Source organism: Protopterus annectens, chromosome 7.part0 (assembly GCF_019279795.1).
Source record: "Protopterus annectens isolate FY-2018-M chromosome 7.part0, PAN1.0, whole genome shotgun sequence".
Classification (NCBI taxonomy): Eukaryota; Metazoa; Chordata; order Ceratodontiformes; family Protopteridae; genus Protopterus; species Protopterus annectens.
In genome coordinates, this window is record NC_056739.1 from 690786200 (window position 1) to 690804116 (window position 17917).

A 17917-nucleotide genomic window follows, 5' to 3' on the forward strand; every position below is an offset into this window, starting at 1 on the left:
CAGAATATAAACACATACCAGCATAATCCTCATCCCCCACCAGTAGCCCCTTACTACTACAATCTGCTGTTATTATCTTGTTTTCCCCTCTTATATCACTAATGGAGTTCCTCTAGCAATTAATATATGTTCTCCTCATTTCTTTTGTCCCTGATATTCTGCAAAATACCCATCCCCAAATCCTTTCTTTATCATATTCACATGGTCATTTTTTCCAAATGTCTCTCCTGTAGTATTGCTATTCGTGCTTTGTGTTTCTTAATATAATTAAGTATTCTTTCCTTTTTTTACTATTCCTGTAAGACCATTCACATTCTAAGATAATATGGAAAGTGTTGCCATTAGAGTAAGAAGTCATTATTCCCAACTGTTATATATGGCAGTTTTTTAAAATGTCTAATTCCAGCATTTGTGATACATACGCCCATTATTGGTTGGTAGGTTAGTCCTTCATACAGTTTGTTCTTATTGTTACATTGGAACCTATTCACATTTTACAAGACTTTTTGTTTTAATTAAAAGCCTTAAAAACACCCCCCCAAAAACCCTCCATAACAACTTAATAAACTTAACTCAATAACTATGTATATCTTCAAAAAATGAAATGTTACCCAATAACAGAAACATTTCTGTCAAATAGTTTTTAGCACATTCTCTAATTAAACTGAAACTGACGTTATTCATGTTAAGCTGCATGTTATTGCCCGTGTTTCTACTTAAACTAATTCATGTCTGCAGTTTTTTTAATTTTTACACCGAATCGATATGAAAATTACTTGCATACTTTCAGAAATCATTTACTTTCTGCCTTGAAGAAAACACTGCTCTGTCTTTTATTGCCTTATTATCAGCTTGCCTCCATGGAAAAATATGAGAAAAAAGAAAAAGGTAGTCCTCTTTGGCAAACTAAAAGACAAGTGTCTATTCATTATATTCAATGTCCTCATGTTTACTTGTTTTCACTTAAAATTTATTAGATTAAGCCAAAAGGGTCTTAAGCCAGACACTCATCTATGCAAAGATAAGAAAAAAATATCAGCTATGCATATAATATGATTTGTATACTTTTAATTTTACAGCCATCCCTCACCTCAGCAACCCTAAGTTTTAGCCTATTACCTTAAGCATGCTTTTGTCTAGCCTTTCTTCTCTTTTTGCACTGTGATGGCAACATTTTAATACCAAAAAAATAGAAAGAAAGTGACGATGAATAAGGGAAAAGTGTGTGTGTGTGAGTGTGTGTGTGTGTGTGTGTGTGTGTGTGTGTGTGTGTGTGTGTGTGTGTGTGTGTGTGTGTGTGTGTGTGTGGTTCTCTTCAGTTTAATAACTTTTTCACATACAACAAGCAATTAAAATATTTTACTATAAAATATGCAATTTATATTGCGAAAAGTTTCATAGAAATACTGTTACGAAGAGAAATTGATTTCCTTACAGTTACCTTTTTACTTCTTCCTCTCCCCTCATAGTTATTCCAAACATTAATGACTTGAAGTGAAACACATGTTTAAGAACATCAACAAAAATCCATTCTTTCCACTTATTCTTATACAGACATGTTTCACAAATGTGATTGATGCTTTGCAGTCTCACATTTATTCACTAATTTCCATGTTTCCGGTCTTCTTCTTATTCATCTGCATCTTCCATCTCCAGATTCCTGTTCAGTTCTATGGCACTCCCGAATCTTCTGGTCGACTCCTGTGCTTTTCTGTGTCTGTCAAGCATTTTCCTTAGGAACTGCGGAAAAGGTTTCACTGGCAAAGTCTATCTGTGTGTTTTATTATCACAGATAGAGAAGCAGTGTCCTCTTCTGCCTAATGATTGTCGTTATTGTTTTTGGACAGATGTTTGCAGTTCCTCTTTAGCCTGTATGTCATCAAAAAATGACTGATTCTCCACAGGGAAAAATATTCTGAAGACAGCTGGAAACAGCAGCATGAATCTCACACCTCCCTCTTGGCAGTCTCTGATCACTGGAATAAATGTATTTCTCTTCTGCCTGGTTTATAGTGAATAATCATTTTCTGCAAGCACTCTACTGTGTCCATACTTTAATACTTTGCCCTTTTTCTACACTTTTGTCAGGATTAAGTCTTTCTATTGATAGGTTTGCATCTTTACTAATAAAGGTCTTGGTTGCTTTCTCACGGCCATCTTTGAAGCATACACGCAATGTACCCTTTCAATTAACAGCTCCTGCTGTGGCATACCAGTCCAGTTGCTTATTCTCTGTCTCCAAGCATTTTCCTTAGGAACTGTGGAAAAGGTTTCACTGGCAAAGTCTCTCTGTGTACTTTATTATCACAGATAATGAGAAGCAGTGTCCCCTTCTGCTTAATGATTGTTGTTGTTGGACAGACTTTTGCAGCTCCTCTGTAGTCTGTATGTCATCAAAAAAATGACTGATTCTCCAGTAGGAAAAAAATTCTGAAAATAGCTGGAAATAGCAGCTTGAATCTCACACCTCCCTCTCGACATTCTCTGATTACTGGAATAAATTTATTTCTCTTCTGCCTGGTTTATAGTGAATGATCATTTCTGCAAGCACTCTACTGTGTCCATCCTTTAATACTTTGCCCTTTTTCTACACTTTTGTCAGGATTAAGTCTTTCTGTTGATAGATTTGAATCTTTACTAATAAAGATCTTAATTGCTTTCTCATGGCCATTTTTGAAGCAGACACACAATGTACCCTTTCAATTAACAGCTCCTGCTGTGGAGTACCCGTCCAGTTGCTTATTTCTGCCTTCATAAAATTAATACAGCCTATTCCTTCTAATTTCTCTGATACAGCAGAAAATCTCAGATTTTCCCTAAGTGCTCTGTCCTGTAATTCTACCATTTTTTGAAACATCTCTTCTTGAGCAGTCTCATACTCAGACAACTTTTCTTCATTTTGACCTCTGATTTTTGCAGTTTTATCAGCTCACCTGAATATCTGTTTAACACTTCTTCTATTTTTTCAACCTTTTGTTATTTGAGTCAATATACTCCTATACTCCTTCAGCGTTTCATTTATTTTAATCATCTCTAAGTACATTTGACTAATTTTTCCTGTTGATTACTGGAAGCAATGTGTTGAACCGAAGCTGGAGCTTGAACTGCCTTTTGCTGAACAACTGCAGGAATCATTGATTGCTCTTCACCTTTTCTAGTTGACTTTCTTTCATACTGTCTTAGTATCTTCTTTGCAGGCATCCAGACAGTATACTTACTAGCCAACAAATTAATTTTACTCAAGCTGATAATACCACAGGCTGCAGTTTCTCAGTTTCTGTTTTCACACTGAGAGAGATGATGTTAAGCTGTTGATCATTGTGCAGTCATATTGGAAATCTATGAATAAGTACCTTAACTAAGTCCTGTTTGGGACAGTGTCAGTATTGAAGAGGATGCAGGGTCTAGCCAGGACTTTTGGAACCATAACACAATTTATATGCCAACCTTAAAAATACAGTCCCCTTATTTTAGGGTCTATGTTATAACTTCGAAGTTGTAAAACTTTGAATGTTATAATATCAAACCCACTACATCAAAAGATGAAAATAGTGAAGCCCCAGAAGATCAAAATCTTACCTAGGGCAAGATTTCATTGGGCCATTCCATGGCTTCATTATTTCCTCCACTGTGGTGCGATAGTTATGGACCTTAGGGTTAGGATGCGGGTTAAGGTAAGTGGATAGTTAGGAATGTATGTATGGTTTAGTGTAGGGTTGGGTTTTGTTAACTGTATGTGTGTGTATTAATTAGTTTGTTTGTGTATAGTTTCGTAGGGTATGTGTGCGATAGTTATGGACCTTAGCGTTAGAGTGTGGGTTAACGTATGTGAATAGTTAGGAATGTATGTATGGTTTAGTGTAGGGTTGGGTTTTATTAACTCTATGTGTTTGTTTTATTTATTTTGGTGTGCTTGTGTTGTGTGTATGTTTCTAAGAATGAAAGGAGGTCCACGCAGCCTACCAAGACCTCGCAAAGGCTTTTGACACCATTCCCCATTCTAGTATTATAGACAAGCTCACCAGCTTGAACATAAACTCCTACGTCATGAGATGGGTTGCCAACTGGCTCATGGATAGAACCCACATGGTGAGAGTTGCAGGCTCTATGTCCGACTCTAAACCAGTTACAAGTGGCGTTCCCCCAGGGCTCAGTCCTAGGACCCCTCCTGTTCGGTATATATTTCTCAGAGGTACAGGCAAGCATAGGAGGTCTATGGCTGACCAAGTTCACAGACGACTGCAAACTAGGGGCCATAATTGATTCTCTGGCTGATACAGACACCCTCCAGATGGGTCTCACTGAGATGGATACCTGGTGTCAAAATCATGGCCTCAAGCTAAATGCCAAAAAATGCATAGTCATCCCCTTTGAAAAAAACAAAGTACCCGTGAATACCACATCGGTGGTAGTCCCCTAAATACAGAAAATTTAATAAGGGATCTGGGGACCCAAGTAGATAGTAATCCCTCCTTTGATAATCATGTTGCCAAAGTGGTTAAAAAATCCTTCTATGTGGCCCACCTAATCACAAAAGGGTTCACATCTAGAACAAAAGAGGTTATTGTGCCTCTCTACTCATCACTCATTAGACCCATCATAGAATACAACTCCCCATTTGGGATGTACCTTACAAGACACCTGCATCAGCTGGAAAGACCACAAAAGTACCTCACCAAGAGGATTACTGGCCTCAAACAGATGCCCTATGCAGCCCGACTCAAGAAACTCCTGTACTCAGTTGCATACTGCTTACTCAGAGGTGATCTCTGCCTGACATACAAGGCCATGTCCAACCCAGAATTGATGGACATGCTCCACCTAAAAAAACAAATCCCAGAGAGCCACACGCTCTAGAGATATAAACCTCACCACAATGATAAATAGGACATGCTGGAGGGATAGATTCCTATCCCAAAGACTCCCCATGCTTTGGAACAGGATTCCAATATACATCAGGCAGAGCCCCTCACTAACACTCTTCAAGAGAAACCTTGACGGGTGGATGGGAAACAGAAAATTTACCCCGGGGATCACAGTGGTTCTGCTGGACAATGGCACAGGGAACAAATAGCTCTACTGGACAGAGGCACAGGGAACTAATCTAAGGGGGTGGCGAAAGCCAACACATTCTGGCTAGGCTTATAAATGCCCTTGGGCAGATAGCCTAGTACTTACCTATGAACCTATGAATAGCAAATTTTTCCCTGGGAAAAAAATCGCTATTCTGAGTGTTCGATGTTATCATATTTTGAAATTCCAAGTTCGAACTTATGGTGTTCGATATTTTGGAATTTCAAATATATGATATAGACCCTTATTTTAGGCCAGCCCATGACAGTGCGTGTTTCTATATATGTATTCATAATTAAAAGAATCTATATAAATCATGTAACAAAAGGCGCTAGCAAAAAAAAAAAAAATAGCCAACTAGTCATTCTAACTATATGTTATCGTATAAATAACACATCTTTTTTGTTCATTTTTGTATAAAATAAATAAATTAATCTTTAAAAAGTGAGTGTCATGATATATATACCGTTTACCCTCTTTTTGGAGTTAGCTGTTCATTTAACACTTACTCACCTATTTATTACATTTGAGTTAATTACATTTTGTAACATGTATGTTAGTTTCCAAACTGGCATTGGGCATTTCTAGTACAGACAGCAAAGCGTTTAAAATTAAAAGAGTAATATGGGGGATAGACTGTAATTGTCAAATTATATTGCCTTTTACCAGTAGTGCTTGTAATTCTTATTCTGCATATAATATGATAGTCATGAAGAGATAGCACTTTTACTGTAGTAGCTCCAAAATAATGTGGTGGATGCGATGCAGACAATACTGATAGCTGTACTCACAATTCCTTTAAAGCACTGAACTACTGTACATACTAAAATTATAAACATGTAGGTAGCATCATTGTTTTTGTGATGCTTCCAAACAAGGTGATAAAGTAAGTAATGGTGTATATCAAATGGTACCTTGATATATCACATGTATACCAGAAGAATTATGATTGTGACTTCTATGAAACTTTTAATAGTAGCTAATTATACCATTAGGTCTCAGAGAGTAATGCATTTATTAAGACCCAACATAGAGATGTTCATGATGAAATCTGTGAAGTGTATGGACTTGCTTAAAATCTGGCATCAGTGGGATAAAAAAAATATATGAGCTGTAAACAAGAACATGATTATTTTTGATTAACTGTGGCTCTTTTTCAGAGAAAACTTTCCTCACCATAGTTACATAACAATATTGTTATTCTCAACTTCTGCTTAACTGCAAATTTTATTACTCTCAGTAAATTTATAATTTCATGCTACCTACAGTCTATAAATGCTACTCTTTACTATTATGATTTAAATAGCACATTCTAGAACAACTATATCTGGATTGCAATATGAACTAAGTAGCTCTCCTGCGGTATGCACAATAATACTGTTGTGTTTTGTACACATCATTTATCAAATGTAACCTAGTTCTTGCAACGTGTTAATAATGTGAAATAAATCCAAAAAGATGCCACAGGAGCAACAGCAACGTTGACCCAAACGAAATTTAATGTTGAAAGTACAACAAGAAACACGACACTTTTTGGATTTATTTCACAGTTTATTGTTTGTTTTCAGTGGCTAACATGTTAATAATGTGTTTTATATGTATTTAAGCAGTTGGCTTCAAATGTCAGTTGTCACACTTGCAGGGAGGTTCCTGGGGCTTTTCTTCCTGGGCCGCTAGAGAAAATAAGCAAAGCTGAGCTGGACTATCCCACTCCAAAAACAAAATGAACAAATGAATGCATGAACAATTAATAAGTCAGTCTGTCAATGAACACACATTTATTTCTGATGTTAGTCTTCTGTCAATGATTTGTGCATTGTAAACAAATACAAACAAACCACTCAGATGATGAATAGCACAACTTAGCAATGAAAACATCCACATATAGGCACCACAGGAAAATAAAATCTTCTTATTGTAAGTTTATTTTTGAGTCTTTTCATCCACACGGGACTTCATCAGAAAACTGAATAACTGACTAGAAGACAACTTTATAATGTAAACTGACCAGTCAGAAACAACAAACAATAATTAAATTAATTAAGACAAATAGTAGACCTAAAATGTAAAAAAGCACTGAATTCACAGCACATCGATATAACGCAATACAAAATAATATTATATTAAAAAACAATTATAAAAACATGCTTTTAAACAAGAAACATGTTTATTAAATTATCATGTATGACATAGGCCATGTTACCGTTACATAAATGAAAATAAACCTTCGCAACATGATCTCAGTTGCAAATATTATACATTCCAAACCATGCCGACACAACTGTAGCTGCAAACATTGTACATCACTTTTAACATATCCAGTCATTGTTAGTCAGCCATTACACCTCATTCAAATCGTGTCTCCTTTAAAAAAATTGTTCCTCCTCTGCATGTACTGATCCCACATTTCCTATTTTTTCAAATATAATTTGCTCCTGCCCTTTCCTAAAGATCCCATTTCCAGTTGTTTTATCTCTGTTACTATCTTCGCTACTTCTAATATAGTTGGTTTAGACTTTGATTTCTATTAGTGACTGCTTTTTTGACAGCCATCATAATTAGACTCAGCAAGGCCTTGCTACGTCTAGGCAATTCTGACTCTGTATCATAGCTCAAAAAAATAATTTCCCTAGTTATTCCAATTTGTTCACCCAACATCTCCGACAGAGAAGTCTGTAGGGAATCTTTAAAGTCTGCCAACTCATTAGACTCCCAGAAAATATGTTCCCAGTTCCCTTTCTTCCCCATCACACCTCCAACATTTGCTGTCGACCTGAGGAAAAATTCTTTGAAATCTCCTTAAGGTATAAAAATACCTATGTAAGTGCTTCCATGCAAAGATACTAAATCTTCTAGATTTTGTTGCATATTTCAGAGACATGCATTTGTTTCCTTGTGAATCGCTTATCTAATCTCTCTTCCCAATGCTTCCTTACCTCCTCTGATCGATTATTATAGTTATCATGCAATATTTTATATGGTCTACTAATTATTGATTTCTTAACGGGAAATTCTGTTCTACATTCTACTAAAAACTACCAGTGCTGGTCTTTCATTTAGGATCCCCTATTTCTTTCTCTTTGCCTATACTCTGATATCAATGGTATCATTCAGGCCAGAAGACTTATTGGCCTGCATCTTTAGCTGCCACAATGTTTCTTTTTAAGTAGCTCCTTCTCAAAATACCCCACCCTAAGTTCGGATCTATATTATAACATTGAAATCTACAAAGATTGAATGCTATAATATCAAACCCTAAACACCAAAATCCAGAAACATTGAACAGTCAGAATACTGATTTTTTTCCCAGGGAAAAAAAAAATCACTATTCTGAGAAACATACACACAACACAAACACACACAAAAAACAGCAATCCACACACATACACTTAAAATCCTACACCTAAACCTAAACTAAACTTTACATACACAACTAGCTATCCACTGACATTAACCTGACCCAAACCCTAAGGTCCGTCACTATCGCACACTTACCTCACCTGCACCCTAACCCTAACTGACCTAACCCGGCCGCTAACCCTAACCTACACACAACCGCACACTTACCTGACCCTCACCCTAACACTAACGTCCACACAACCACACAATTACCTGACCTGCTTCCTAACCCTAACTCACCTAACCCGCCCCCTAACCCTAACATACACACAATCGCACACTTACCTGAACCCGAACCGTAACACTCCAACATATCAAACGCTGAAAACAGCGAAGCCACAGCAACGGCCCACTGAATTCTTTCCCTGGGAAAGAATTCAGTGTCCTGCACCTTCACTGTTTTCAGCGTTCGACATTACGGGTTCGATATTATAACATTCAATCTTTGTAAAATTCGATGTTATAATATAGACCTCCTACGTTCTACAGGTAAGTGCTCTAAGACAGCAAAATTGAACTTCTTAAAGGATACCCATATTAATGTGTGTCTATACAAGGCACTGTTGGTATCTTTGATCTTAATAGCATACATGTATTCTTAAACTCTTTGACATAACTTTCAGGTAGTCATTCTGATGTAAAATGCATCACAATGTGAACAGACAGCAATGTAAATCAAACCAGTGGTGTTACAATCATAGTGTGCTTTGCTTTTAATGTTTCTGTCCATATGAGACAAAACAATGACAGAGCCTTCAAGTATAAAATTACATGCCCTGCAAAAAACACACTTAAACATACCCACTTTTTATGTGTGAGTGACAAAGGCATTCTAGCATTAGCATTCTCCAACCAATGCTTAATGCACTTAGATTTTTTAACACAATGTTTTTTATTACTGACTCATCTGATATTATTACATTATCCAGCAGTAAGGCTTATGATTTAGCACTGTTGGTTATGACTGCTGAGGAAATTAAGCAGAATAGAGACAAACAATTTCCTCCCATTTTGGTGGGGGGTATACCTCAGAAGAACAGTACCGATGGCAAATGCAACAATAGTTTTATTCTGCAGATGACTGCTGATGACAGTAGCATTAGAAAAATTATTACACACAACTGGAAAATTTTCCAAGGAAACCCTAATGTATATACAGTGGTGGGTACATCCCCCAAATCTGTATGTAAAAAAATGTATATACTGCAACTTTGAGATTGCACTACAGTGAGGAAAATGGTAAATTTCCCGATCCGCACTGTACCACGATCTCTGTTCACAAAGTCAGCCTCATATGAATGAATGCACAGTGGCACTCTGTAAAGGACATTTGAAGAATTGCAGTTTGGTAATCAGCCAACACACATTTGTCATTCCTGTGTTCACCTAACTACACTTCTACATTTTGCTAGTATATATCTATCTTCTTCTTCTTTTGGCTTTTCCCGGTTAAGGGTCGTCACAGCGGATCACGCGTCCACTCATGATTGACAGTAGAGTTTTACGGTGTCAAGTTGCCAGCCCAGTGCCCAACCTTCCACGGAAGGCACACACACACACACACACACACACACACACACACACACACACACACACACACACACACACACACACACACACACACACACACTCATGCCTAGAGCCAATTTAGAGTGTCCAATCCACCTACAGAATGTCTTTGGGATGTGGGAGAAAACCAGAGCACCCAGAGGAAACCCACACAACCACAAGGAGGACATGCAGACTGCATACAGAAAGCACCCCAGCTGAGGATCGAACCAGAGAACCTCTTGCTATGAGGTGACAACGCTAACCGCTGCACAACTGTTGACACCCTTTGCTAGTGTATATATTTATATATATATATATATATATATATATATATATATATATAGATATATATGTCAATATATATATATATATATATATATATATATATGGAAAGAAAGAAAAAGAGAGTTTGTGTTGTTTTTTTCTATTTGTTTTAACTTTGTTTTCCCTAAGAAAGTTGAATTGACAGTATTGGAAATTAAACCATCTTTTTTAATATATGGTCAGTAGATCCTGCACAGTTCCAGTAAAGGCATCACTGTACTGCTCATCTCATACCATCTCATTTTAGGCTTCCATTTGCAGCCACTGTTTAAAGCTAATCTTATGTTCTTTGTGTGCAAAATGGAGAATTTATGTATGATACACTGTGACCACTGAATGATAATGACTTTGGAGATCCATGAACCTCATGCTGTGCTTGAACTAGTGGCATGAGCATAAAAGACTCAGCCTACAACAAGACTGCTAAGTCAACATGTTTCTCTGCTCATTCTGGTTTATAAACATCCCTTCCTCTGGTCTTAGGTCAGTACTGTTATTTAGTAGTGAAACCTACAGTTCATTACGTAATAATTCATTGAAACTCAAAGCATTGTTGTAGAAATATTGTGGTTTCCTGAAGTCAGTTAAATTACATGAGATTAATTATAATGGATGCTGTTTAGATCACTGTTTGCACATCTAATGCTGTTTTGTTCTGTAGGACTTGCGCTGTTTTGAGGATAAATGGTACACGTTGGAGCCACGAACAGAAACCTATCCAGATAGAGGACAATGTCATCTACAGCTTAAGTTCATCCATCAACAGGTGAGAAAAAACAAACTTACATTAGATCAACATTCAGCTAGGAATTTAGTCTAGAAATAGAACTATTAACCTGAATGATTTAAGTACTGCAAACAAATAGTTCATGTCACACAGTTGAGTAAGTAGTTAATATATTTTAATTTTGCAGCATACCTTTGGCATGCATAGCACTGAGGAGTCAAGTTTTAATGCACCCAGTGTACATTGTTTGCAAATGAACAAGGCTGAACAATTAGAGCCCGATGTCTTTGCTTCTTAAAATATGTTACTTCTTTTACTTTCTGCTCTGAGTCACCCATATTTTTCTATACAAAAACAAGTTTCCTGTGTAATGAAAAATACATAGTTAATTTTGGAAACAAACTATCTTGGAATTCATAAATATCATGAGTAGTAGCATACAGTAGCTGCATGGACTATGTTTAAGTCTGTGCAAAGTGTTCTTAAGTATGGATTGTGCCACAGATAACAGGATGCCCTCTACTTTATGGATTATATACTATTGCAGAGGTACATTGGCATACTGGAACTGATTCTTGCGTGCAGTCATGTCAAGAAGCAATTCATATACCTTTTGTCTCTTGTTTCCATGACTGTGAGGCATGGTACATTAGCATAATATGACAATGTGGGGATCCAGGCAAGCAAGAGCTCCAATTACATGGGGCACTGCTGTGTTTTTGCCAGTAGTTGAAACTGGTGTGGTTGTTCTGTCAGGTTAGGTTGCATCACACGGAATAGTAAAACAGGTTTCTACTGAAAAAAGTGAAGGATTTCTATTTTTTTTTCTGCTGCTGTTAATCATCTCTGAAATGTTTAGCAAGGTATCTCCATAACAGGAAGCTACCATGCTCCTTTTTTGTTAGGACAACTGTTAGAATACAGTTCTGGTCCTATAATATAAGGCAATGAGATTACACCATCCATAGTTGTTATCTCCTTATTCATGAGCTGTGGAATATCCGGGAGTGGGATAATTTTCATATGTACTCAATCCATAGAGTACATTGGCTATGCAGTGTGCTAAGACCACCAACAGGGATTATCCCATTGTGTCACCATCTTTAAGAATTCAAAAGAAACTTTGACAGATACAGATAGATAGAAAAGTCCAGTGGACACCTGAAAATTTATTTCAAAATTTATTGATAACAAAAAATAAAGTTAGGCTCTTTCATCCTTTTCTAAATAAGACTTCATCAGAACTAAACATTACAGTCAAAGCAATCATTAAATAATAAATATCTTGCCACATGACCCACATAAATATTCAATTAACTTATTTAAAATAATTAAATTGAACCTTTGGTTAAAAAACCTTACTGAAAGCACCTTAAATGGACCAACTGCAATTAATACCATACAATAAATAAAGACACAGTTGAACTGTTTTCATGGAATATCCATAAAGCCAACAATCAAAAGAGACTAGTACACCTATATTAAAAATACATAAATAAAAGACTATTTCTAAAATGTATTTAAAACCTGCATCAATCAATTGTCATTTGACCTTCTGGCAAGTGAACTCTCAGTCTTCCCAACATATAAAGCACCACAGTTGCCACAAATGGCAACATATATCACCCCCTTAGAAGTGCAATTACAATTTCTAGTCTCATTAAATAATTCTATCATGTGACCTAACAGCATTCACAACAAAAATATAGTTACATTGACTACAACTCCTACATTTGCTCATATTATTATTAATGTTACATAACCCTACAACATTGCACTTGTTCCTGTAGTTTTCCGAATTAATTTTTAAAATTATATCCCCTCTTTTAAACAAATTGTGCTCAGACACCTAAAATGTCAACCACAGCTTGATCGAAGTTGAAAATGCCCCAGATGTTTTGAATGATCCTTTTTTATATTTGAACCATCTGAAAAATATTTCAAAACAAAAGCCGAATTGAATGTCTTCTTCAGTGTCTCCCCATTAGGCAGTATACTTGCCCCTATTTCATTAACAAGATCTCTACTGAGCAAAGTTTTAAATCTTCTGTGCCTCTCTCTCTCTTGAATTTGCCTCTAAGCTCACTGACCCTTTTGGAAAGTAACTGATATGTCACTTGCCAAAAGGGTGTATGAACATCTTTATGACATCAAAAATTGTAATGAAAGCAATGCTTTTTATAAGCATTTGAAGTTATTTCCAGATCACAATAATTTTAAATTTGCTGTTTTGGAACAGTTTCCTATAAACCCACGTGGAGGTCCTTGGGAAACAGTTGAGTACAGGGAATTGCAGTGGCAGCGTAGGTTAATGATTGACAAGCCCCCTGGACTGAATGATCATATATCTGTAAGTAGTGTTTTAAAGCTTAGAGCAGCTAAGCTCCAAAGTCGATAAGACAATTCGTTGATGCATGTTTCAAATAAATTTTAGAAATACTCCTTTATTTTTATATGTTTTTAGTATTTTTAATCTGTTTACTTAATATACTAGAAAATTACAATAACATATGCACCAGTCTCCTTTGATTGTTGACTTTATGGATATTCCATGAAAATACGTTGTGATTGTGTGTCTTTATTTACTGTATGGCAGTAATTGTTTTTGGTCTCCTTAAGGTGCTCTTAAAAAGTTTTTTTTAACCAATGGTTCAATTTAATTATTTTAGATAAGTTAATTGTATATGTATGAGGGTCATGTGGCAAGATACTTACTATTTAATGATTGCTTTGATTATAATGTTTAGTTATGATAGAGTCATATTTAGAAAAAGGATGAAAGCACTTAATTTTATATATTTTTTGATCGCAACAAATTTTGAAATAAATTTCTGGTCTTCACTGGATTTTCCTATCAGACTGTTATGTATCTGGCAGAGTTTATTTTGGGTTGCTGTTGTTTTATCTCTTCTGGGATGGTTTTGTGGTTATCTTTATGAATTCCCAAAAGCTTTGGTACATGCATTTACTGTGTAACAGCCTTATACCATGGCATACTATATTTCTGAATCCTATTCTGAATCAGTCCCAATACAATGTACTCATTTTAATACAAAATTCCCAGTTCAGGTGAATTCTATTTGGCCTTATTGCATCCATATAAAAGTCACACTTGTACTGTACTGTGCATCTTGTTTGGCAATATCACTCCTTATGGGTTTTTGTCCCTCCTCAAAACTCTTCTTTTTTTTCCAAAAACATTTTTATTCTGTTTTCATTATAAACATATACAAATGTACCTATAACAAATACAATAAAACAATAAACAAACTATTTACAATATTTACATTCATCCGTGATAAACAATCATTTTATCCATGAGAAGTTATCAGTATTTGTTCAAAAGGTTTTCCAGTTTTTGGCATGCTATTTTTATGAGTAATGTTATGAGTTCTATAACAAATCTTTTGCAGTTCTTTTTTTTACAAACAACTTTTGCTAAATTAATAAATTCTTTAAACATCAAATCTTGTTTACTTTTCCAGTTCAAAGTAATAACTTTTCTGGCAATTGCAAGATTTGACCAGAGTAACTGAATCTTAGATTTAGGTATTGCATTAGGTATAGGAACATTGAATAGGATTAGTGAGTTAGAAATATGACAGTTATCAGACCATAAAGCCTTTACAAAATATTTGAAGTCTTTCCAGTATTGAACAAGATTTCTACATTCAATGAACATGTGAACCCAGTTGGCCTCTAGTAATTCATCACATTTCCAGCATTTACTTTCACTGTTTTTGAGTACAATAGTTATTTTATGTGTAGTATAGAAACTTCTATTCATAAATGTCCATATATACAATTTCCAATATAATGAAGAAGAGGTACCATATGTAGATTTCAGTAACAGTTTTTTGGATTCATGTGATATTTGTTCTCCATTAATCCTTACATAGTAATTCCAAAAATCTGAGTCAAACTTTAGAGTGTCTTCTCTTAGTATCTTATAGATAAGTGAGATACTTATTTTTTGATCATCTGTCTTTTCAAGACATCTAATAAAAAGCTGGATCAAACTAGATATAGATTCAGTCTCTAGGTTGATTGATACTCTCATTTTGTTTTCTATAAACTGCTGTAATGAGTGTATAAACAACCAACTGTCTTGACTATTATCAAAGCTACATAGAAGAGAGTTTAGTGTTTTAATACTCTTATTTTCAATAAACTGATGCCAGAATATCAAGTTATTTTCCTTTAGTTTTTGCATTGCACTGATGTTGAAAGAATCTAGGCAATCAGGGGGGTATGCTATAGGGAGTATAAGAAATAGGAATTGTTTAATGTTATAATTACAATCAATTATATTTTAAAGTTATTAAATATTTGATTAATGCCTAAGAAAATGATCAAACTTCTTATGAAATGAACCAAATTCCCGTAAAAGCCAACAAACTCTACTTATTCCATATTGTTCCTTATATTGATTTTCTATAGTTCTGACATCAGTTATTTGAATCTCATGCATTATTTTCCATCTAGATGTATAGGTAGGTAAGATCCAATGTAATATTACATTAATTATAACTGATTTGGAATAAAGATCTAAGCTAGGGAATGCTATCCCATTACTGTCCCAAACTCTAATGTGCCATTTATATGGCATCCTAGATTTTAAGGGGAACCAGAAAAATTTAAGTAGAATGGGAATCTATTTTTTAAATAAGTTTTTGAGAGGAGGTAGTATCAATTACTGCATATAAAAATTATCATTTTAGTTAAAGAGAGCCTATCCTCTCTTGTGAAGACAATTTTATTTCATCTTTTGATTAGTTCACTAATCGTGGTTATTAAATTATTATAGTTTATTTAGTTTAACAGACTCTTTCCATGTACTCTTTATACTGACACCCAAATATTCTAATACATCATTCTCCCAATTAAACAGGCTATTCTCTCTTAGGGTTTTGTTGATCTTTTTGTTAATTAGTAATGTTTTAGATTTATTATGATTAATTTTAAGCCCTGAAATTCTTTCAAACTTGCATAAGGTATTTATAACATCATGCAAGGAACCATCACTATCACCCAATGTTAACAACATATCATCAGCAAATAATTGTATCTTAGGAGAATAGTCATTAACTTGAAAGCCTTTTATATTTTGCTTGTTTCTGATATATGTAACAAAAGGTTCCATCGAAAAAGCAAACAATAATGGTGACAAAGGACAACCTTGTCTAGTTCCCTTGAGGATTTCTAGTGGTAAGGATAGACATGATCCAATTTTCACATAAGCTTGTGCCCCACTATAAATTTTCATTAATAAGTTGACAAAATCTGAGGAGAATTCAAAACCAATCAGAATTCTTTGTAGATAAGACCAACTAATAGAATCAAAAGTCTTTTCTATGTCTAGGCTGATAATAGTTAGTTGTTTTTTATATTTGCTTGCTATGTCTATTAATGATAGTAATTTAAGAATGATGATGATCTTGCACTTTTCTATGAAGAATGAACCCTGTCTGATCATTATGTATTAGATTAGGTAATATTTTCTTTATCTTATTAGCTAATATTGTCATGAAAATTTTATAATCTGTGTTTAGTAATGAAATTAGCCTATATGAATCACAAGATTTGTTATCTTGCACTTTTCTATGAAGAATGAACCCTGTCTGATCATTATGTATTAGATTAGGTAATGTTTTCTTTATCTTATTAGCTAATATTGTCATGAAAATTTTATAATCTGTGTTTAGTAATGAAATTAGCCTATATGAATCACAAGATTTGGGGTCCTTACCTTGTTTTAAAATGGGGGAGATAATTGAATATTTCCACAATAGGGGGTGTTATATGTTTTTGCTTAACCACAGTAAAGGCACTCATCATTTTCTTTATTATATATTCAGGAAAAATCTTATATAGTTCAGGAATTATTCCATCCAGTCCTGCAGCTGTATTATCTTTTCAATTTTGTATTTGCTCTTTCACTTCTGTTAGTGTTATTTGTTTATTTAATATGTTATTTTGTTGCATTGACACCTTAGTAATTATATTTTCTAGAATAAAAGTATTTATTACATTATCTGTCTCCAAAAGTGGTGTGTTATTATTTATATCTTTATAGTAGTTTTTGAACACTTCTAATGTGCCCATTAAGTTAAATGTACTCTTAACTGAACCATCACTTTTATATTTAATCTCATTAATAAACTTTTGATTGTTTATTTTTTTGGATCTTACTGCTATTTTATGTAGATAGTTAGGATTTACAGCATAAAATTGTAATTTAATTTTTTCCAGCTTTATGGCTACCTAATGATTCAGAACTTCTAAGTATTTTTGATTTACCTTTGTAATTTCGCTATGTGCTACTTTATTTGGTTTTGTCTCCATTTTTATCTTGTCTATATTTTTTGTAAGTCAAAAAGTTCTTTGGTTCCACTCTCTCCTTTTTTTAAGGTACCAAAATTTTATTCTACCATATATATAAACTTTAAAGGTGTCCCATAGTATAGTATCAGTCACTCCACCATTATCATTTGTTTCCATAAACATGTCTATTTCTTTCATTATTCATTCCCTAAAATCTTTTAACTTATTTATGTAAGCAGGAATTCTCTGTAGAAATCTTAAGTCATCTTAAGTACCTCAATCTTAAGTATCTTACTGTACCTCATATTTGTACTCAAATGTTCTTAATTCTAACAGAAGGTTTAAAGAATATGTTATTAGATATTATTTGTATATGTTGATATATTCTGATAAAGTTTTTGTTTTAGTCTTACTATAGTAGTACTGTAGAGGAGCTTTTCTCCCCGGGCCTCCACTGAAAATGGACATGTATCCAGTTGGACTAGCCCGGTTAACAAATGTAAAATAAATAAATAAATA

The 17917-nt window shown here is 34.6% G+C and overlaps 1 protein-coding gene across 1 annotated transcript in view; it reads left to right on the forward strand.

Moving 5' to 3' along the window:
- The window catches only part of UNC13D (unc-13 homolog D), a 1205501-nt gene that overhangs the window by 579448 nt on the left and 608136 nt on the right, over positions 1–17917 (forward strand). The window contains exon 10 of the mRNA XM_044077226.1: positions 11009–11113. Within this exon, the coding sequence (XP_043933161.1) occupies positions 11009–11113 (105 nt within the window). The remainder of the gene's footprint in view (positions 1–11008; positions 11114–17917) is intronic.